The 22906-nt window shown below is 35.7% G+C and overlaps 3 protein-coding genes across 3 annotated transcripts; all 3 read left to right on the top strand.

Moving 5' to 3' along the window:
• Window positions 1-929: 929 nt before the first annotated feature.
• LOC138833665 (olfactory receptor 1165-like) lies at window positions 930-1880 on the top strand. Its single transcript, XM_070031948.1, has one exon. It carries the CDS (start codon window positions 930-932, stop codon window positions 1878-1880), a length of 951 nt encoding a protein of 316 aa, XP_069888049.1.
• A 7001-nt stretch (window positions 1881-8881) lies between these two features.
• LOC138833664 (olfactory receptor 5D14-like) lies at window positions 8882-9826 on the top strand. Its single transcript, XM_070031947.1, has one exon. The coding sequence runs from the start codon at window positions 8882-8884 to the stop codon at window positions 9824-9826; it is 945 nt and encodes a 314-aa protein (XP_069888048.1).
• Window positions 9827-19067: 9241 nt separating this feature from the next.
• LOC138833663 (olfactory receptor 5D18) lies at window positions 19068-20009 on the top strand. The gene has a single exon (XM_070031946.1). It carries the CDS (start codon window positions 19068-19070, stop codon window positions 20007-20009), a length of 942 nt encoding a protein of 313 aa, XP_069888047.1.
• The last annotated feature ends 2897 nt before the right edge of the window (window positions 20010-22906 follow it).

Raw genomic sequence — 22906 nt, 5'->3', positions numbered from 1 at the left:
TCAACCCATTGCAACAATGAGATGTACAAGGCGTTATGTCGAAAAACAATCTTTACAACTTTGGGGGGGTAGAACCATGGAGGGAATGGATGGTAGGTGAAAAACAAAGGAAGAGGCAACAATGCTTGATAAGAAATGTATTCGTTACCTTGCTCGTGTAATTGTAACCCCCTCTGTACAGTATTTTTACAATAAAAATTTTATTTAAGAAGAGAAAAAAAAGAAAAAAATGGATGTGAATATCATATTCAATGACAAAGTAATTTGTTTTATATAAGTCCTCAGACAGTCTAGAACTATAGATTGAAGAGTTTCAATGTGAATGGATTTTGTTCATGAAATACTGTGAACAAAAGGTACATCAACACCATTTTAGGATAGGTGGTATCATGGACAGAATTACATCAGCTGTGACAGATTTCTTGAGTCAAACTCCAGTAGCAGTAAAAAATAAAAATACAAAAAGCTGGGTTTACCTATGTACTATATAAAAATTATGGTTTTATATATGCATATAAAACAATGCATACACATATACAATAATGGTATATAAACATATATGTATATATAATATATATTGCTTTGTAGTGTTATTTGTGTTGTTTTATATTATTTTGTAAGTATATACATATACAGAGAGAGAGAACAGTATATGTACTGGCACTGGAATTAGTATGAAGGTCTCATCTATTCACAGATTCATTTTAATAAAAATAATATTTATATATACTACTATTTATTATTCCAGGAAAAAAACCACTACAGTGCTGGTGAAAGAAACTAATATCTCATAAGAATGTCTGGATTCAAGTGACACTCCCAAATAGAGAAAAACAGCCAATAGCACTGCTGCTATTCAGCCTGGGTAGATTCCCTTCTTTCTCCCTTTTGTTCTCTGCCTCCCATTTGCTTTTTCGTGTCAACTGGCTATGGTGCAAGATGAAGTCAACCAGAGCCACGTGACCAGCTTTGTCCTCTTGGGTTTCTCAGAATTCCCACATCTGCAGGTACTTCTCTTTTGTGTGTTTTTGATTGGTTACACGACTGCTCTGATGGGAAACTTGGGCTTGATTTTGGTGAGAAGGATCAATCCCAAACTTCGTACACCCATGTACTTTTTCCTCAGTCATCTTTCCTTTCTGGATATCTGTTATTCTAGTGTACTCACACCACAACTTCTACAGCTCTTAGTGGTGGAACGCAAAGTTATCTCCTTTGAGGGATGTATGACACAGTTTTTCATTGGCTGTGCCTGTGTGGTTACAGAAATGTTTATGCTGGCAGTGATGGCCTACGACAGGCTGGTGGCCGTCTGCAATCCTCTGCTCTACACAGTGGCCATGTCCCGCAAGCTCTGTTCTCTCCTCATAGCTGGGACTTATCTGTGGGGCTGCCTCTGCTCAGCCATACTCACGTATTCCCTGGGACAGCTGTCCTACTGTGCACCTGGCATCATCAATCACTTTGGCTGTGAGTACTCTGCAGTCCTTTCTGCAGCTTGCTCTGACACGACTTTCAGCCAGATGGCATGTTTGGTCATTTCCCTATTCAATGAGTCCTGCAGCCTCCTGATCACCCTGGCCTCCTATGTGGTCATAGTTGTCACCATCATGAGGATGCCCTCCAAGGGGGGGCTGAGAAAAGCCTTCTCCACCTGTGCCTCCCACCTGACTGCCATCAGCATCTTCCACGGGGTCATTCTCTTGCTCTACTGTGTGCCCAGTTCCACGAGGTCCTGGATTCTGGTCAAAATATCTACTGTGCTTTACACAGTCATGATCCCCATGCTGAACCCCCTCATCTACAGCCTGAGGAACAAAGATGTGAAAGAGACGGTCAGGAGGCTCATCAAGTTCCAACTGCATACACACTCATTATAATTCAATTGCATAGGTGCCCATGTGCTAAGCATATCCCATTGCTGCATACATTGTTGATAGCACATGCCTTTCTGTGAATATATGATAATGCCTAAGTATTAAGTCCTGACTATTCCATGTGGTTCATCTATCAGCAATCCTTGCTTAATAAAAACACATATTCTGCTTTCTCATTTGAGTTTCTGAAATAACTGCATTTCAACCTTTCTCCCATGGAGTTAGGAAAATGAGAATAAAAACAGTCAACATTTGTGTTTAGAAACTCTTGTCATGTTACAGCTTCACTTTAATCACTGCGTGTAATAAAAGTATTGCAAAGCAAGGTGATTCTGCTTTTTCTTGGCACTATCTTCAAGTCCTCTGCTTTATGCAAGGCTGTGTCTTACAAATTTGTCTTCCCCTGGTCGCAAGAATCCATTTATGATCTTTTCCTAAACTCACAAGTGTTTTCTCTACAGCACTCATAAAATAGACCTCATCTTACCACTGGTTCACTTGTTACATCATCTCTGCTATCACTGAACTAAAATGCCTTCTAAGACAGTATTCCAAGGAACTTCTCTCCTGAATTTAGAACAATGTGGGGAAGAATCATTAGAACTCTAAGGAAAAGATTGAAAGAGAAGATAACAAGAGTCCATTAGGGAAACTATTTTAGAAACAAAGACTATTTTCTTTTCTTTTCTTTTATTTCTTTCTTTCTTTTTTTTTTTTTTTGTTTTTTTGGTTGGTTATGGCCTGGGTGCTGTCCCTCAACTCTTCAGCTCAAGGCTAGCACTCTACCACTTGAGCCCCAGCACCACTTCCAGCTCTTTATGTGATGCTGAGGAATTGAACCCAGGGCCTCATGCATGCCAGGCAAGCTCTGAGCCACCTTCCCAGCCCTATTTCGTTGTTTTCTAAAATCACTTTATATGTCATGTTACCAACTTTTTGAATTGTAATTATCATTTTTCAACTATTAACCTTCTTATTTATTTGAAACCTATTTTGTGCTGTTACTTTAAACCCCTTCATCATTGGTTGACTTTTCCACCAAGTGAATTTGCTAAAAAGTTCAGTTTTAACTTAACGAACTATATTATATGGGTAATGTTTTCATTTTTGTTTTCATCTTTAATTAGTTGTGTAAAGGGGTTTCAATGCAACATGTCAACTTATGAGTACATTACATATTGAATAATGTCAACCTTTCTATTGTCCCCATTCTGAGACATTGTGAGAGCACAGTTCCACACCAGCTCTTATGTTTCTCCATCGGCTGTGACTTTGAGAAGTGTGGTCTTCTCCACATTGTAGACAGATATTTTTCACCATCTTCCATCTTTGACCTTAGGCTCTAGAAATATTTTTGATCCATTCAGAGTCATGGAAGAAAACTTTAGTGCTTCTGCATGATGTGATTCATTTTGATTCATTTTATCCTAGACATTATGTGTTTCACCTAGGAAAAGTACAAAAATAAGTTGTAAGTATCCTTACAAATTGAGCCTTGGAAAAATGTATTTTTGGGAAACTGAGTCCAGCTCAGCTAATTCAAGCATTGTGGGATTGCAGTATACTTCAAAATTCATCGTTCTTCATAAGTTAATTCCATTGTTGCAGGATGTTTACTGAAAAAGAAAGTAGTTCTGTGTTTCTCTGAAGTACCATATTTTTTCATTAAAATTACTCATAAGTATGTCCACCAATGTTACTGTAAGCTACTGACAAAATGACATCAAAACCAATCCCTTGCTCTATGTGATATTTGTGTAAATTCACACAATATACTTCGATCAGTTCCATCCCTTTCTATTTATTATTTAATCCCCCCTTTTAATGGTTTTAGTGGGGTTCATTATGTTGTTTTCTTACATACTGTGTAACAATAATATTCAACCTCCATCACCTTGATTTCCTTTCCCCTCTCCTGTTAGTACCATTGGCCACTCCCCTAGCCCCTTTTATAATCTGGTAAAAAATTACCAGACAGGAAAATAAAACTAAAAGTTTATTACCATTTCATTAAAAATCACCAGTGGCTCACACCTGTACTAGCTACTAAGGAGGCTGCAGTCTGAGGATTTACTTAATATTGACTTCTGTTCTTTAAGATCTTTGTCCAAGATCATGACAGTTGTTCCTTTTTGATTTCTTAAAGAATACTCATATTGATTTCCATTCCCACCAACACTCTACATAACCTTTTTTTTTTGCTGGTCATGAGGTCTGAACTCTGGGTTTGGGCGCTGTCCCTTAGCTCTTCAACTCAAGGTTAGCACTCTATCACTTGAACCACAGCACCACTTCTAGCCTTTTCTGCTTATGTGGTGTTGAGGAATTGAACCCAGGGCCTCATGCATGCAAGGCAAACGCTCTACCACGGAGTCACCTTCACCTTCCCATCCCCTGTACATAATCTTTTAAAAATATTTTCTTTTGAATACCTGATGGAGTTTCAACAATAATACCAATAATACTAACAACAGTAATACTAACAATAACAAAGATAATTATTTTTTAATAACTATTAAGTGCTTCTTTGAAAATGAATAGGCATTTTAAGTTTCAATTGATAAGAAAAAACATAAGGATCCTTTAAGAATATATTAAAATATTTCTTTCAAATTATTGAGTTAATAAACAGTTTCAGCATTTATTGTGTGTTTACATACAAGAAAACTGTTTAAACCAATTCACCTACCTCTAAATGTAAAGGGCACATTATCTGAATCATTTGTGACATGATGCTAAATAAATTATAAACTCCCACTAAAACAAATGTAGGAAAATAGAGTGTTGATACTCTGTATATACTTTGGGACCCTCACATTTTCAAAACATAGAATGCATTGACTTATATAGGTTGATCATAATTTTCTTTTCTTTTTTTTAAGTTGCATTTTATTTTATTGTAAAGTGATACACAGAGGAGTTACAGTTATATAAGTGAGGTAATGATTACATATTTTTCAAAGACTGTAAGTTGACATGTTCATCTTTTCTCTGAGTCAGGAAAAATGATTCTTCTTCAAATTTTTAGATCTATAGCTCATGATAAACATGAGCCAATTTGCTCTAGTATGTGCTTTTCCCAAGGGTAGGCAATTAGATATACAATACTCAACAGGATGCCTAAGTTTGGTTTTCAAGCCCAAGTCACCCCTGAGATACTTACTGTGTTACTGACGATGAGCTCTATAATTAGGAAACAATAATTTTCTCAGCCTCATTACTGGTATCTGCTGTCAATGGAACTCATTGTCTAACCACAAATGCAAAGAGACTATATTCAAACATAATTTTAGAAGTTAATTGCTAATGAGTTTCCTAATGAATACCTTTAATGAATAAATCCATACAGGTTTCTGTTCCATTATCAATGTACATATTTTATTATGTTTCTATTGTGACCAGCATATTCGAAGAATATCTCTGTGAAATCAATGGCATGATGTCAGTCTCATTTAGCTGAGAATTAGAGTGAAACAAGGTATTGAACTCTCCTACATCATTAAAATCCTTAGCTTGTTCTTATATTAAGATACTATTTTTTCTCATTTAAAAATAATTCCTGGGAATATTATGGTGCAGATATTTATTACATGATCTTTTTATCTAGAATTCATGTAGTTGGAAACAAATGAGAGAATATAAGTTTAGATTCTGGATTAATTGCCAAAGATTTCTGGAAGAAAGTAGCCTGGGTTTTGATATTATGATGTGATAGTGCTTAGAATTGAAAATGAAATATACTGTTATATTTGGAAGAGATATATTAATGAAGATAATAAATGATAAGACAGTCATCAAGATTCCTTCATAAGGCATCCTGCAAAAAACCTTATCCACCTGCGCCTCCTACCTGACAGCCATCGGCATTTGCCATGGGATCATCCTTGTGCTCTACTGTGTGCTCAAGTCTAAAAGCTCATTGATCCTTGTCAAGATCGACACTGTGTTCCACAGCCTGGTAATTCCCATGCTCAATCCCCTTATCTACAGCCTCAGGAATAAAGATATCAAAGAGTCTATCAGGAAGTTGATCTACATCAAGCTGATTTTTCACTGAGTATAACTAAACAGCACTACACAGACGTCCTTTCTCAGCGATTTTGCTTTTGCAAATATGGTTTCTTTATGTTTCATTTTTCAAATATTTTTGTCTCACAATAATGGAATACCATTTCTTCAGAAATTTTGGTAATTTGTATGCATCTATGATAATTAAATCTCACAATGCTTTAATAATCTCCAGTGCTCATAAAATCACAAATGAGGAAAACCAATAGACATGTGCATATGACCATATAAAACGATGCTATGGTGAATAATGTTGCAATAAACATAGTTGTACTGGTAGTTTTAGTATGGCCTTGTTTGCGATCATCTGGGTAAATGGCCAGATGGATGCCCCTCAGTAGATGACTGGATCAAGAAAATGTAGTATATGGTAAATGTGTGTGTATGTGTTTGTGTTTATATATATATATATATATATATATATATATATATATATATGAATTGTGTGTTTTCGTCAGAAAGAATGATACTGCCACCTTTTTTAGGAAATAGAAAGACCTGGAAAAAATTATATTAAGTGAAGTAAGCCAGGCCCAAAGAAACATAGTTCCCATGGTTTCCCTTGTTTGTAATAAGTAGTATGTCTGAGACAAGCAGAAATGGTCAGATAAGTTGATGTTAGGTGAAATGAACCCCAAGATAAGGGCTCAAATGTTTTTACTTTCTTGCTATTGTTTCTAACATATTTATAAGAGGGTTTCTTTGTTGCTTTGTATGTCCTTCCCCCACTGTATAACCCCTGTTTTCATTGTATTTGATATTGGTATAATTGTGGAGGGGAAGGGAAAAAACAAACTATTTAAATAAGGATACAGGTAGACCCATTGCAATAATGAGTGTACAAGTCGTTATGTTGAAAAATGAACTTTACAACTTTGGGCTGGGGGAGATGGGAAGGGAAGGGAAGGGGAATCAAAGGAGGAGGCTACAATGCTAGATAAGAAATGTACTCACTACCTTGCCCATGTAATTGTAACCCTTCTGTACGGTATTTTCATAATTAAAAAATAGGTCTTGATTGAAAAATATATGCCCATTTATCTATTATTTGTGACACTGTGTTTATGCGTTAATTATTTACCAAAAAGACCTGACAAATGGTGAAATTTGATTTAACTAGGATTTTTTTTTAAATATGAAACAAAGCCTAAGTCTGAGGTAAAGTTTCAATATGACTATTTATCAAAACATAATGACCATGAGATTTCTTAATCCATCAAGGAAGCTAAAAATAAAGAAAAAAATTTAAACCAGGTAAAGAAGACCAACAGGATATTTATATAAATGCAAATAAATAAATAAATAAATATACAAACATGCATATATGAATATAAAACAAATTGAATATTTAAGTATATATTTAAATATATATTTATATACATATACCTATATATACATACTACCTATATATAAATACACACACATATAAATGGGAAGAAAACAGATATATCTACATTCTGGGATATGAATTTAGGCAGGGCAAGAGGAACACATAAATGCAAGGCTATATATGGACTATAGACATTTGTACTACATTCTCGTGTATAAGAATATGAACACTTGACACTAATTTTGTTTAACTTCCAAGCGTTGCTTCTCAATTCAGTGAATAGTTATTGGCAGAAGAAGTTATTTTATTGCTTTAAAATCCGAATGTGTTTGTCTATAAATGCTTGTGAGGTATATCCAATGCTCTGAATAAATTCTATTTGCCAAATACATCTCCAGCACCATCAGATATGCTGGGCTATACATTACAAATAACCATTTAGAAATGGTGGCTGGAACTGACAGGGAGCTTTCTCTCTTTTAGGGATTCACATCAATGGAGAACATTTGGTTCATTTTGTAAGTAGGTAGGAGTAATGCTTAAAATTGGTGCATGCTCCCTCCAAAATCCCAAGGGTTCCTGAGTTTTGGAGTAGGTGAGACAGTATTTGAGTTTCATTTTAATATTTAATACAGATAAGATAATATTTGAATTGTGTATTAACAAAACCTAATAATCAATAGTCGACTTCATGCTCTATCATTTTGTGCAATTTGAAGGAATTTAAATCATTAAAGATGGTATCAAAGACATGGCATTCATCATAATTGCTTGTTTGATGTTGTGGAGGAATAATTTGCTAGTATTCTCTAGAGTTAGCATCTCCAGGGTATTAGAGAGAAGTATATGACAGTCTTTGAATCTCTCTCACACTCAGTCTCCAGAGAAACAGGGGTAATGGCCTGTTTCTTGGTAGCAGGTAAATTTATTCACATTTCCTACATAATGGTAATAACATTTTTCTCTTACAACTAGGATTTTCTTGGATATTTCTATGTAAGTCACTGCAGATGTATATGTCTTTCCATGTGAAATCACTGCAGATGCTACCCAATTCTGAGGTAAATAATAATATTAAGTAAAGAAGCTTAAGTCATAGAAATATTTTACCATAGTCCCATCAACTACCAGATTATACAAGAGATAATTTATTTGCTCTGATTGCAACCAGAGGTCAAAAGAAAGTGTCTTAATTCTCTCATAACTATAGAATTCTATGAGTGCATTAGAGTTTATAGAATGAAAGTTGTAAGAATGGAATTGCTCAGACCTTTTCTTACATTTCTGTAATGTAACATTTTGTAACATTTCTATAATGTAACATTTTTATATCTCCAAATAGAAAAATTCTTCTAATAATTTAACTTTATAAGTAAATGAAGCACAGTAATAATATATATATTTCTGTGTGAGGCAAATATATCACACTTTTTCAAGTAGGTTCATTTCTCTATGTATTTACATACAAAAGTTGCAAATATTTTTTAATCACCTATGTGCTTGCTTTGATTGTAGAAACTCAAGGCTGAATTGTTTCTCAGTCTTATCACTCTTATATTTGCCAGGGATAATTCTCTTCCACTCTATTTGCCCGTTAAGAGCCATTATGGTGATTACTGCAAGAAATCTAAGTGTGGAGACAACCTTCATCCTCTTAGGTTTTGCAGATTATCCAGAGCTGCAGATCCCTCTCTTCCTGGTGTTTCTGATCATGTACATTATCACCGTGGTAGGAAACCTTGGGATGATCATACTCATCAAGACGAACCCCAAATTTCACACCCCTATGTACCTTTTCCTTAGTCATCTTTCATTTATTGATTTCTATTACTCTTCCATCATCATACCCAAGCTGCTAGAGAACTTGGTGATGACGGATAAAAGCATCTTCTACGCCAGCTGCATGCTGCAATTCTTCCTGTCGTGCATGGCCGTGGTGACCGAATCTTACTTGTTGGCTGTAATGGCCTATGACCGCTTTGTGGCCATCTGTAATCCCCTCCTGTATACCGTGGCCATGTCACAGAGGCGCTGCACCCTGTTAGTGGCTGGTTCATATATCTGGGGTATATTTTGTCCCTTGGTACTCCTTTGCCACGCACTGCAGCTCAACTTCTCCGGATTTCATGTGATCAACCACTTTTTCTGCGAATACACTTCCCTCATCACCGTCTCCAGCTCTGACATCCACACGCCCCACCTGCTCCTTTTCTGCTTCGCTACCTTCAATGAGGTGAGTACGCTGCTGATCATCCTCACCTCCTATGTGTTTATATTTGTCACGGTGCTGAAAATACGCTCTGCCAGCGGGCGGCGCAAAGCCTTCTCCACCTGTGCCTCCCACCTGACCGCCATCACCATCTTCCACGGGACCATCCTGTCCCTGTACTGTGTGCCCAACTCGAAAAACTCTCGGCACGTGGTCAAAGTGGCCTCTGTCTTCTACACGGTCGTCAACCCCATGCTGAACCCTCTGATCTACAGCCTGAGAAACAAGGACGTGAAAGAGGTTTTCCAGAAATTCGTGGCCACCAAAAGTCCATGGCACTGAGCCAATCTCGAAATATTTTCAATCCTAATGAATAGTGGGAAGAGAGAAGGAAAGGCTGTAAAATTATAGCCTATATTTGTGTGAGGGTTTTGGCAGGTTACTGTGATTCATACACGGATAAACTCAAATCTCTTAAAGAAGATAAAGAATTTCACATTGGAGCGACTTCACCCAGGTTTTCATCCATCACACATCTGTTTGAATGCTCTAGCAACAAACACATTAAAACCATGACAACAACGACAAACCCTTCAAAACACAATAGATTGTACAGAAAATATTTTTCTGATTACTCATGTGAATGGCAGCGAGACCCCAGACTTTCAAGAGCTAGGCACCATAACTCACCTTTGGTGGGAGATGCAGGTGTTTATAGTGTGTGGCAATGGATGCTAGGAAAGGAAGGTATCTTTCCTGTCACCTTCATGCTTGTGTGAATTCTATGAATAGAAAGCCTTGAACTCTAGGCAGTGATGTCATATTGAGAAACACACAGGATAAGGACAACTATATCTATTAGGTAGATAATAATATAGATACTTAAGGTACTATTTGAGCAAAGACTGGTATGACTTAAACAAATGTACTGCTGACTGCAGATGTAATACCTTTTCTATACAGTAATTCTGATAAGTTTTTTACATCTAACAATATGTATTTTTATTATAAGTCGGAAATATAAAGTCTTGCTAAGTACCAAGTGGAAGCATATAAAATGATATATATGGGAAAATTATACTATCTAAATATATAAAATGAATAGTACAGTCACCAATGACTTCTGAATTAATGTGAGAGATCATAGATCATTTTGACTTTCATTAAGGGGAATCAATGAAGTCACTTCAGAGTTTTTAGATAACATTTGAATATTATTGTAGTGCTAGAGTCATTAGATATAAAAATTTCTGTAAGCCTGTAAGAATAAATACAAAATTTTATCAGGAAATATTGAGGAAACATTTCAATTTTATTTTCTAACATTTTCATACAGATGAAACAAAACCAAATACTTTCTAATCATATTTAATACTAAAGCAAATTTGAGCAAGCTGTAAATTATAGAAGTTTCTGTTGTTTAAACAATGTCATATTGATACATATTTTTCTTTTTTATTTATTTATTTAGTCATTTATTTTTTAAAGAGGTAAAAAGTTATTTATTTTTTTATTGTGAAAATACTGTACAGAGGGGTTACAATTACATGGGCAAGATAATGAGTACATTTCTTATCAAGCTTTGTAGCCTCCTCCTTTGTTTCCCCTTCCCATCCCTTCCCATCCTCCCCCCTCTCCCCTCCACCCCCCCACCAAAGTTGTAAAGTTCGCTTTCAACATAACGACTTGTACATCTCATTGTTGCAATGGGTCCACCTGTATCCCTATTTAAACGATTTGTTTTTCTCCTTTCCCTCTTTTCTATGGGAAATAAATTGCTTTTAAAATTTTACACCAAGACAGTTTTAGAAGAAAACCTAATATTTAAATACTGTGCTAACCTATAGAAAATAACTTAACATGATAAATTAATAACTGGAGAAATTCACTGGCCATATTCACTGAATAGTGTAAAAATAACACTCCTATATGACAGACATATAAATAGTTTTATGAAATACAGGTAGCTATGACTCATACTAATAGAAACTTTTAAAGATTTCTTTGTGTTATTTTTCTCACTTATAGGCATGACAGCCATCCAAAGTTTAATGACGTATCTTTAAATGAAGTGTTGGAGAATCATATTTTCATAGATTTCTGCCAGGAAGGTACAAAGCTGCAATACCTACATTAGACTCTTGGAGGAGCTAGAAACATTACCTTCCAGAGAATTCACAGTTCTGGGAATCTATCTCAAAGTTGAATTAACAAAATATCTTCCTAAGCATCATTTATCATAGCAATATCCTAGAAGAAATTCAAAATGCATACAGTGAAACAAGGAAGCAATAAATTGTGAAATGCAAAACAGGAGGTTTCTAGAAACTACTACTCTATCCTTCCATGTTATATTTTTAACTAAATTAAGTCCAAATCTAGAATAGGTTTTACAGTATGGCCAAATGTATGAAGCCAGATGGAATGATAAAACTAAAACAAAAACAGAAAAATATGCAATAGGAAATGGAGGTGTGGCCCAAGTAGTAGAGCTCTAGCACTGAATGAAGAGCCAGACAAAAGATGAAGGTTCTGAGTTCAAGTCTCAGTATCAATCAGCACATGAAAATGTTCACTATAACTTAATAAAAGATTTGTCAAGAATATATCAGTAATTGTTTTAGAACCAAAATTTCTCATGAGTTAGCTTCAATGTAAAAAAAAAGGTAAGTACAAATATTTAATCTTAATTTGGATGACCCATTTACATTGAAATGTTTTCCCTCTTAAAACCAATGTCCCTTGCAGTTATAATTAAGTTAACTGTAATTTAGTTGGTATTTTAATTATGAAATATGCTTTAAATAGAAATATTTGATGTCAGTATAACTTGTGGAGGAGATGGGGAAAAACCAGTTGTTTAAGGATACAGGTGGACCTGTTGCAACAATGAGAAGTACAAGTTGTCATGTCCAAAACGAGCTTTACAACGTCGGTGTGGGGGGGAAGGGGGGGAGGAGAAAGATTGGGATTGTGGGGGAGGGGGGAGGCTGGGAAGGGATGTGAAGGGTAAACCAAAGGAGGAGGGTGCAATGCTTGGTAAGAAATGTACACATTATCCTGTCCATGTAATTGTAACCCCTCTGTACAGTATGTTCACAAATAAAATAAAATTAAATTAAAAAAAAGAAATATTCTTTAAATATTCTTTAAATAGATTCTCTGAAAGGGAGCTCAGATTTATTGGATACATGGTAGAGTTGAAGACAAGATGAATCTTGTGGTGGTTTAACTTTGAGGAACACAAGAATGGTACCAACAGCTAGTCATGTGATCTCCAAAGGGCAAAGGAAGTAATTTGAAGTGGCTTTCATTGGTAAACGATTACTTTGTTTATGTCGAGATTTTGCTATATTATAATGTTCTAAATTTTGTGTAATATTTGTTAGGCAAGTACTTTATCATTGAGGCTACACCGCCAATTCCCCTTCTTGGTTCAATTTCTTTCTTAGATATGGTCTCATGGATTTACCTAGGCTGGCATCAAACTCACAGTCTTCTTCCTTCCACCTCTCAAGCATTTTACAGGCCTGAAAGACAACATCTTGTCTCCTTATGCCTCCTCCCCACTGTGCTCGACCTTTACCCTCTCATTCCTTCCCCTGTCCTTTCCTCTGCTCTGCCCTCCTGTTTGTCTTTTCTTTCATTGTTGCTTCTACTATTTGAACTCAGGGCCTTATATGTGCTAGATGTGCATTTGTTCTATGCCCCAGTACTTTTGGTTATTTTTGAGGGAGGGTCTTATTTATTTATTTAATTTTTGCCTGGGCCAGTTTGGACTTTGATGCACTTACTTATACTTCCCACATACCCAGGATGACAGATGTGTGCCATTGTATCTCTTCTTATTGTGTGAGTGACGAAGGATCTTTCTGTCTCTCTCCCTCCCCTCTCTCTATTTCTCTCTCTCACACACACACACACACGTGTGTGTGTGTGTGTGTGTGTGTGTGTGTGTGTGTGTGTGTGTGTGTGTATGCATTTGCCTATAGTGTTCTTAAACTATGGTCTTTCCCTATCTCCATCTCCCAATTAGCTTGTTTATAGGCAGAAGCCATCATTTAATTTTCTTTATGAAATATATTTCAGAGTCATCTAACAGTAAATGAGAGAGGAAAGATCAGAAGATATCAAGGATAAAAAAGGAATAAAATTTGAAAGTCATGATTTTAGATTTTTTATTGTTTTTCAGAATAAGCTAATGGTGTTGATTTCAATGACTATTCAAATCATTAGGCAACAATGCAGTGGGTTGTTTAAAATAAAATAACCAACCTAACACCACACAAATTTCTATAAATCAAGAAGAAAAGCATGAAATGCCTTCTAATCAGTTACCTTGGGGCACCAGATTGAATATGACTGGTCCATGCACATCCATGCAGAGTTCTTGTCATAAAATACTTAAAAATGAACTTGACTAATAAACATTCTTAATTTTAATATCCCTTTAAAATAAATGGTGTAGCAACAAATTTAATTTCACCAAATGAAGCAGTCAGCCAAATACAGAACAGACATTCTCCATGGTCTACATTTTTTCCAATAAATGACCTGCATACAGGTGTTTTGCATACACACACACACACACACACACACACACACACACACACACACACACACACACACACACACACACACACACACACAAACAGTCCTAGAGGGAAAGAAAACTAGTTACCACCATTTTTTGACTCTTGATTTAAATGAATTAAACTAACTGGCACAGTTACAGAAATTTAAACATGGATTGGTATGATATAATATTGTCTGAAGTACTTAGCTTATTTTACTAATCATAGTAATTTTTATAAATTATGACAACAACAAGTAGCATATGAATGGATAGAGTAGGAGAGTCGGCATATGTGACTTTAAGTGACTGACTCTTAGTGGACAGGCTGTCAGGTCTTGGATTTCCCTACAGATGTTGTGCAGATTCCTGACAAACACATTCCACACAAACTTCTCTACCAGATGTCACACAGGATTGTTTAACCAAAACACACTAAGCAGGGAAAATGTTGGCCTTAGAAGAGCATTTGTGTTTACTTGTTTTGAGGCTCACAACATGGGCATGAATATTTTACCATTGCTTTTTGGATGATGTCGAAGGATATAAAGCTAACGTTGATAAGCTCATAAAAATTTTAAAGTCTTAAAATTCTAGATTATTCCTATAAACCTGAGATTAGTTACATATAACTTCTCAATGGATTTATGGTATGGAGGTGGATGTCATTTCAAATATATATGTACATACATGTATATACAAACATACATACACACACATATTTCCATCTGAGACCAATATTTGAACTTTTGATCTGAAGCTTCCACTCACCGGCGAATGCTCTGCCAACTAAGCCATGCCTCCAACTCTCCCAAATTTGTACTTTCTGATATTCCTTTCTGTAATATTGAGGTTTAAATTCAGGACCTCCAGCTTCCTGAACAGAATATCTTACATTAAATGTGCCTAGTTTGTGTACTGAGGTGGAGTCTTGTTAACACTTTTTCTCAGGGTGTTCTCAAGCTGTGGTCCTCCTCTTCATTGCTGCCTTCAGAGAATCCGGGATTCTTTGGCATGTACCATCACATCTGTCTTCAAATTTCTTTATTGTATTAAAGAATACCCATATAGTGGTCTGACTGCATCCTTGAAGGATATGTGTAGATATATTTACAGAGATTTGTTTTTTTTAATCTACTTTAACTGATGTTATTCTACAGTATCTTTCTTATCTCCCAAAGATTCAGAAACCTGCTTCCACAAACTAAAGGCTGGCTCAGATACATTAAAAAGTGAATTTATGTTTAAAAATAAAGGTGTCTTCCTCTTTGTGCACCAAACTCCTAACATCTTCCTTTAATGACTTGTGTAATTCTTGTATCACAAGGCACCTTACTGTGGCCTTGAGTGACTTCTGAACTAAAGAACAATTCTTGTTACATCCTTTCTAACATGACTGAAAAAAATGATTACATATTGGCATTTGTATACACTTTAAATACTAGTTAGATCAACAAATGAATCTTCTCTATCCTCTTTAATGATACTGAAGCTAGGACCAGGTTCAAGGTTATCCTGTCATAAATACTCATATTACAACTAAATAAACAAATGACTTACTATGAACCTTCCTTATGCATTCAATTTCTTTTCCTAAATTATGGCACCAGAAAGCAATATTCATTTTAAAAAAAACGTGAAATTCCGATTACATACAGCTACATTCAATGCTGTTGTTTATTATTACACATCTTTTGTTTTATTTTGTTTGTTGTTGTTGGCCATGAGGCCTGGGCACTGTTATAAGCTCTTCAGCTCAAGGCTAGCACTCTACCGACCACTTGAGCCGAAGCGGCATTTCTGGTTTTCTGGTCGTTATTGGAGATAAGAGTCTCACAGACTTTCCTGCTCAGGCTTGTTTTGAACCACGATCCTTAGAACTCAGCCTTCTGAATGGCGAGAATTACAGGCATGAGCCACAACAGTGCCCAGCTGCTACACATCTTTTGAGAAGAACATTTTGATGAGATTCACTTCTACATTGTCAAATTAGTGACTTTGGATGTAACTGGCATACAAACATGTTTGAATGTTCATGATACAATCTTTGATGAAGCAGGTTTAGGATTTTTCTGAAAGAACTGAGCCTGGTGGCTTTTTTCTGTAATTCCAGCTGCTTAAAAGGTAGGTATTGGGAAGAATGGGGTACAAGCAGACTAGGCAAAAATTTAGCCACTTCTAATATTCCATGTACAGAATTGCATCTGCCTAAAATCCCAGTACAGGAATAATATAAGTGGGAAGAAGGTGATCAGAGGCCAGTTCTAGGCAAAAAATAATAAATAAAAAACACAAAGCAAAAAGTAAACAACAAAAAGTAAAACTAAAAAATAGCAAGGGGCTGGGAAGGTGGCTCAGGGGTAGAGTGCTTGCCTTGCATGCATGAGGCCTTGAGTTCAATTCCTCAGCACCGCATAAGCAAAAAAGAAAAAAGCTGGAAGTGGCACTGTGGCTCAAGTGGTAGAGCGCTAACCTTGAGCTGAAGAGCTGAGGGACAGTGCCCAGGCCCAGAGTTCAGGCCCCATGACTGGACCCCCCCCCAAAATAGCAAAAGCAGAAAATGCCTTCAGGTGTGGCTCAAATGGTATAGCAACTGCCAGGCAAGCATGATAAGAATTATACACTGAAGTCACATCCTAATATATCAGACAAAATTCTAACAGTGAATAATTGAGTATTGGTTTCCTATTGTATACAATCTCATTGTGCTACACTTTGAAATATAATTTCTGTTATAATGAACTTGGAGAGATATAAGAAAATTATTCACATACAAGATCTTCTTAATTGTGTGGAAATTTCATAATTTTGGAATTTTAAGGGCATGCTTAAAAGGCTGGGAAAATTAGCTTTGATAAAAAATTACATGAAATGTTCCTAACTTTATTATTTATATTATTTAAGTATATTATTTAATCCTTTATTCCCAGGCCTTCTGGTATATAAGCATTGCATCAGATTGAGGTAATTAATTTTAATTGTTTATTTTCTGACCTCTAGAGAATGGGGCAATAGATAGTCTCTGGGGCCTAGGTCTCTCTGGTTGAAACTACGGATATAAAAATTCAGGTTTCAAGAGCAAACTGAAGAGGAAGGTCCTGCCTTCACATCAGCAGGTTTGTTTCCAAATTAAAAACTGATATTTATTTCAATCTAGAAAATAGCTTGTGAGGAAGGAAACACACCCTTTATAACTACATTGTTCTGGTAAAAGATTGTCATGTACTTTTTATGTTAAGCATCATGTTTAGAGGATTGACTCAACTAAACTACTCAAAAGGTAAAACACCTGACCAGGGTAAGAAGGTAAAGCAAGTTCAAAAATTTGGGGATTATATATTAATCCAGGTTCACAAATGGTTGAAAAAGAAGTAGAAGAAGAATGCATGAATAATGAAGTAAAATAAAATAAGCAGAGATCGGAGAAGCTAGGAAAAGTATGAAAGGGGGGCAGCTTTACTGGAGTAGAAAACACAACAGGAAAGTTGGTTCGCTCTTAATTGGTAATCGTTCCCTTTCACAGGTACCATTGGGGCACACTGAATATACTAGAGCCAAGGAAGATAGAGATGGAGAGGAGACAGTGAGGAAGAATAAGAAACAGCCAAAGAAAGAGGGCTGAGGAAAGGAAATTTTTATGCTGAAACATAATCAATTTTTACTAGTAGAGAGCATTTCCTTAAATCGATTGTACATGAACATATTGCTTTCTGATCATTCATCACCCAATATATTTTCTCACTGGTTTCTCACTAGTTTCCATAGGATGGGTAATATTAAAACTTGCTCATAAGTAGAATCATAAGCATTCATAGAGGAAATTTGCTAATATCTACAGTAAAACAAAATCAGAGTCTGATGGCTGGAAAATGTGTACAGTGTTAGGAGTAGATTCGTATTCATCTGCAGGTCACTAGAAATTTAAACATTTCTCTGTGCCTAGAATAAGGAGCTAATTCAGAGTACTTTTCTAAATGGTTCTGTTTTTTAGCTCTTCATATTAAGGAAATTATACAATTCTAACTTCAAAATTTAAAGAACATATCCTCCTAAACCAACAATTAACATTTTTGATGTAATATTTATCATTTTAGAGAATGATAATTCAAGTGATAAATAAAATTAAAAATATAAACACATAGCAAAATGGGAGAAAATAAAGTAAAATAAAAATCAAAGACTCATAGTGAAGATTGGCACTGTTGATATTGAAAGACATTGTAGCAATATGTGATATCAAATAAATTTGTTTATTCATGTTGGATTTACATTACTGATCATAGAACAGTGATAACTAGTCATTACAGCATATTAGGCTAAATAGTATGTGAATTTAAAAAGCTTTAGGAGAAAATATGATATGCACAAGACAATATGTTGGAAATCATTTGTCAACTGGAGGGAGCTTTTGGGGGGAGGGATTTGGGAGAGGGAAAGTAGAAGAAAAATGAGGGAGGAGGTAACAAGTTTGAACAGAAATGTGCTCAATACCTTACTTATATGACTGTAAGCCCTCTGTATATCACCTTCACAATAAAATAAACATGATTTGAAATATTCGTAATAACTTCATACCAATTTCTGGAGTTTGTAAGTATTGAAATTATATATATATATATATATATATATATATATATATATATATATATCTACAAAGATATCATTCTGGTATTTCCATACATACAGAAAATATACTTTGGTCAAATTTATTAGTCTCTCTTCTCTTTCCCCTCTCCCTTTCATAAAACAATTTCAGTGGGTTTCATTATTCTGTTTTCATAGAGTATTCAAAGAATAAGTAAACTCCAACTTAACATTTTTTCTCTTCATTAAATTTTTTTAAATGAGTAAGCTTTAAGCAATTTAGACATCCATGCTTGCCTAAGAAAGGTGCAGCTTTGAAAAGAAAATCTTCATCCTCCACATTCTGTAAGGGGAAAGGACCACAAAGCTCCCATTCTGCTCCTTCTTGTTGTTTTCCAGGATTTTCAGATACTGATGAAGAAAAGCATGCAACTCTCAGAGAGAAATGCCAGTGAGGCCACCTTCACCCTCCTGGGTTTCTCTGATAACCCAGAACTTCAAGTGCCACTCTTCTTGATTTTTCTGGCCATCTACAGTGTCACTGTGGTAGGGAATATTGGAATGATTGTCATTATCAAAATTAACCCCAAGCTGCACACTCCCATGTACTTTTTCCTCAGCCACCTCTCCTTCGTGGATTTCTGCTATTCTTCTATTGTGGCTCCCAAGATGCTGGTGAATTTACTTGCAGAAGATAGAAGCATATCGTTTTGGGGGTGTGTGATACAATTCTTTTTCTTCTGCACCTTTGTCGTGACCGAGTCCTTCGTATTAGCAGTGATGGCCTATGACCGCTTTGTGGCTATCTGTAACCCTCTGCTCTATACGGTTGCCATGTCCCAGAAACTCTGTGGCATGCTGGTGCTGGGGTCCTATGGGTGGGGGATAACATGCTCCCTGATACTGACAGGTTCTGCTTTGAAACTGTGTTTCTCTGCTTTCAACACCATCAATCACTTTTTCTGCGAGTTCTCTTCCCTACTCTCTCTTTCATGCTCCGATACATCTGTCAACTATTTGCTGCTCTTCGTTTTTGCCACGTTTAATGAAGTCAGCACGCTGCTCATCATTCTCCTGTCTTACCTGTTTATTCTTGTCACCATCCTCAAGATGCATTCGGCCAGTGGGCGTCGCAAAGCTTTCTCCACCTGCGCTTCGCACCTGACTGCCATCACCATCTTCCATGGCACCATCCTGTTCCTCTACTGTGTGCCCAATTCCAAAAACTCCAGACACACTGTCAAAGTGGCCTCTGTATTTTACACGGTGGTGATCCCCATGTTGAACCCCCTGATCTACAGTCTCAGAAACAAGGACGTTAAGAACACAGTCAGCAAAATAGTAGACACCAAAGTCTTTTCTTCGTAAGTGTATTATTTTTGTCCCATGGGTTATTCACTTATGGATTTTTACATGCAGCCTGGAATCGAGAATGCTATTAGAATTAATATAATTCATTGGAATGGAAATGATTTTTTATTTCAAGAGAATTCATATGCCGGTCTGTTGGCACTAATCTGTCTACCATTTCTCAGATTTCATCTATAGTTTTGAAATAATGTGAGAATCTGGGAAGATCCTTTAGCATTACATATATATCTTATGGAATACCTTATATAATCAAGCAATATTTCGTTCAACACTCTATTTTGACAAGATGCTGGAAATAGCTCTCAGCAACCCCTTAAGTATATGGCTATTTTTTTTTGTCAGTCTTTGGGCTTGAACTCTGGGCCTGAGCACTGACCCTCAGCTCTTCAGCTCAAGGCGAGCACTCTACCAATTGAGCCACAGCGCCACTTCCAGTTTTCTGGTGATTTATTGGAGATAAGAGTTTCACAGACTTTCCTGCCCAGGCTGGCTTTGAACTGTGATCCTCAGATCTCAGCCTCATGAGTGGATAGGCTTACAGGCGTGAGCCACCCTCACCCAGTGTAAATGGCTATTTTATAAGGCACGAAATAAAAAGAGCTGCAGAGAGCATGAGGGAAGCATAAATTCAAATCCATTGAGGAACCTGAAGATTCTTTTCTAAAATTGGTATTTGAATTTTTTGAGGGAAAAGAACATGGGCAAAGTGTTTTGGAGGTATGTATAATCAAAGAAGGTATTTTATCTAGGACAAAGCAGCATAAATAAAACCAAGTAGGAAAGAATAGAAAACATAATCACATATACAAGTAGTAATTTCATTTTTGCCAGTCCTGGGGCTTGCATAGCTCCTTATCACTTTCAGTATGTATATGCCAAGAATACTTTAATTCAGCCCTATGAGAATTCATTTATTCCAGATTAACAGATTACAACAGTTTACAAATAATAAATTATCAGCCAAAACTCAGCTTTAACAAATGCATTGCATATTTCAAAAACCATTGTATTCAGAACTGTAGGAAAAAAATCTAGGTAAACATTAACCATATTCTAAAGTTTTCTTTTAATCCACCAACTAGTATAAATATTTAAATTTTATGAGAGTATTTCTAATCTAAGCAGAACCCTCTCTGAAAAGGCAAGAACCACATCTGCTTCAGACTATATTGGGGCTTAGGCAAAATATCCATTGTATATTTCTATGAAAATAACAATTATAGCAATGGTAAAGTTGAGGTCTTTCTATAAATGAATATGAAATATTTTGTATAGAACACATACAATAAATACCAGGCAAACCTAAAACAACACTATAGATTCTATCACAGACAAGGTTAACATCAGCAATTGAAACACATACACACACACTCACCCTTCTCCCAGTCTCTGGCTTTGATTTTCTTTGACATTTATCTGGAAACACAGTACATTAACTACCATAAAACTCCTTCAATTTTAAATTAGGCCTTCATGTACACATGATGGAAAGTATAGAGATGAGAAACAAATTGCAGGTCCCAGCATGTCCTGTCAAGTGCCATTTTATAGTTCGCGTATTATAAGCTTCCTCATCAGTAACTGCCTCCATAAGAAGAAAATTTTGCATGTCAAAGTGTATCATAATAACGTATTTATCATTAGTTAAAAGGCAAATCTAATCTCAGAGATGGAGTATCTGATGAAACTATATCACGGATGAGACTTGATATGGTAAAAATTAAGTGACATTTTTCTGTAGAATTCTCTTTACAATCATTGAACATTATATATGATTTTGAAGTTTAATTTTCATAGCTCAATTCTTCCAATTTTTAAATATTTGATTTGTATACCAAAAGCCAATGACGTGTGCATAGTAAGCAAAAATATAGTTTTATTGAGAATAATATATCATCAGTAAATGTCTGGAACATATTTATAGTAAGCAAATGTATATCTCTCTGAGATCCAAGTATATTAGAATTTTGTTTTTGATTTGACAATCCTTCCTGCATAGAAATTGGAGAAGTCCAAACAATGCCTTTGCATTACAAAGGCCTTTCCTATAGATGCCTTTAGAATATGGAGATAAATGATTATTCTTGGGTGTTTAATTGCCAATTAATACATATCTTCTAGGTGTTTCAGAAAGAAAAGAGAGAAGGGACTAGAAAAAAGTGTCTTCATCAATTTTTATCATATTTATTTACCAGAAAAGTTTCTTCTGTAACTCCATTCTGCATGATTTACTATAATGTGTGAATTTAAAACATATCTAAAATCTTAAACCATTGATTTAATTCCAACAATTATATCTTTCATAACATTGTTTTTGTGTTGAAGTGTGTGGTCCTTGCTTTTCTTACATAGAAAGATCAAGAGGTTGTATCATTGTCATCCTCTCTTTAGAATGCACAGAAATGAATGCAAATTGTAAATTTAAAAAGATATTCAATTATACAATCGATTTGGGATCAAGGGCTGGGAATGTGGCTCAGTGGTAGAGTGCTATTTAGCATGCATGAAGCCCTGGGTTTGATTCCCCATCCCCACATACATAGTAAAAGCCACTTGAGCTTTGGCTCAAGTGGTAGAGTGCTAACCTTGAGCATTGCCCAGGGCCTGAGTTCAAGACTCAGGATTGGCAAATAGAAAAATAATAATTTGGGATCAAATTAACTTTTAAACATCAAAGCAAATTAGAAGATGTACCAGTGTTTCAAGAGAAATAATCTAATCCAATACAAAATCAGTCTTTCAAATATAGAATGCACAAAACATTGTTTTATTATTGCATATTTCATACAGATAATACACTCATGCTTTTTTAATATATATTTTTATTGTAAAGATACTGTACAGAGGGGTTACAGTTACAGGATCAAGTTAAGGAGTCCATTTCCTATGGAGCA

Source organism: Dipodomys merriami, unplaced genomic scaffold (assembly GCF_024711535.1).
Source record: "Dipodomys merriami isolate MVZ:Mamm:240054 unplaced genomic scaffold, mDipMer1.0.p SCAF_21, whole genome shotgun sequence".
Classification (NCBI taxonomy): Eukaryota; Metazoa; Chordata; class Mammalia; order Rodentia; family Heteromyidae; genus Dipodomys; species Dipodomys merriami.
This window is presented reverse-complemented; position numbering and strand designations above follow the sequence as displayed.